The sequence below is a fragment of the Ceratina calcarata genome, unplaced genomic scaffold (assembly GCF_001652005.2).
Source record: "Ceratina calcarata isolate Rehan_Ccalc_2016 unplaced genomic scaffold, ASM165200v1 scaffold338.2, whole genome shotgun sequence".
Classification (NCBI taxonomy): Eukaryota; Metazoa; Arthropoda; class Insecta; order Hymenoptera; family Apidae; genus Ceratina; species Ceratina calcarata.
Window position 1 is genome coordinate 1 of NW_017156607.1, and position 1,174 is coordinate 1,174.

General features: G+C 41.3%; 1 protein-coding gene across 1 annotated transcript; it reads right to left on the minus strand.

The window, feature by feature from the left end:
* Positions 1 to 5: 5 nt before the first annotated feature.
* On the minus strand, positions 6 to 657 carry LOC108625066 (tumor suppressor candidate 3-like; the record flags this gene model as incomplete). Its single annotated transcript, XM_026813580.1, has 4 exons — positions 481 to 657; positions 316 to 434; positions 112 to 252; positions 6 to 32 (listed from the first exon to the last, which is right to left on the minus strand). Coding segments are annotated over exons 1-4 (414 nt in total), but the record flags the coding sequence as incomplete, so codon positions are not given.
* Between the last annotated feature and the right edge of the window lie 517 nt (positions 658 to 1,174).

Consider the following 1,174-nt stretch of genomic DNA (forward strand, 5'->3'; position numbering starts at 1 on the left):
CCAGAATAGTTCGGAGGTCTAAATACTCTTATCTAGAATACATTTAGAGTATAATTATTAATATCATGTTTTAAATATCGTCTATTAATTTCAGGTGTGTAGACGTGGTACCTGAATTTCAGTGCGTTCAGCTATCCACTTGGCGATTGCTTCAGCTCCAAAACCGACTCTCTCTATGTCCATAGTGTCAGCAGGCTTCGGTTTGCCTTTCGGTGGGAAGTGCATGTACACCGGCGCAGTATGCAATTTCATCTACATATACACGAACGTATCCCATTTACATTTGTTTTAGCTCCGTAAATCCGTAAGCCTCACCATTTGAAATACGTCTGATCCTTCGTCGAAGTCAATAGATGCGAAGAATAACTTCTTGGAATGAGCTTGTAGATATCTGAACGAGTTCGCTACTATCACAAACTCGTCCTTTGCATACCNATCTTTACTGAAGACTGTAATTTTATTTTTATTAATAAATATACCTGCACACGTGACACTGTCTTTGTGGTGCCATTGCAGTGAACATCACGACCACTGAATAATTCCTTGGTGTAGCTTTCACGTATTCTTTAAACTTTGCACCATTCAGTTTAATCACTGGCCTCGTCATAGCTAAATCTGATAACTGTTGTACACGATCTGACAGTGAAGCTCCATGGGNTAATTGAAACTTAAAACGAGTCCTAGAAATATAATATATTTTTTGTAACCCATCGCGAATATTATAATAAATAAGTTATAAATCTTCTGCTACGTGTCCCACCGTGGCAGAGGAACGAACGCGACCTATAATGCTTATCACAGACGAGGTGTACATACAACAGTAGTCAAGTAAAAGTCGTACGCCTACGCACAGTACACGTGGACGATAAATCAAATAAAAAATAAATTGTATTTTATTTCTGATATTTCGTATCAATTTGCATATTACATTTATTCTGCGTTTTGTAAATAAATTATAGAGAATTGTGGGATGGAGGGTGGCGTGATTTTAAATTTCGCCGCGTCCCGCGCTCCGCCAAGGCCGCCGGGCGACCTCCACCCTCGGCGCAGCGGCCATGATGCGTATCCCCTACTCTTCTCGATCGACCGCCAGCTGACCGAGTCATGAATGGGTCATTGACCTCTGCCCGAATGCTGCGCCTAAACTTTGGAAGCTTGTATCTTCGGAACCGAT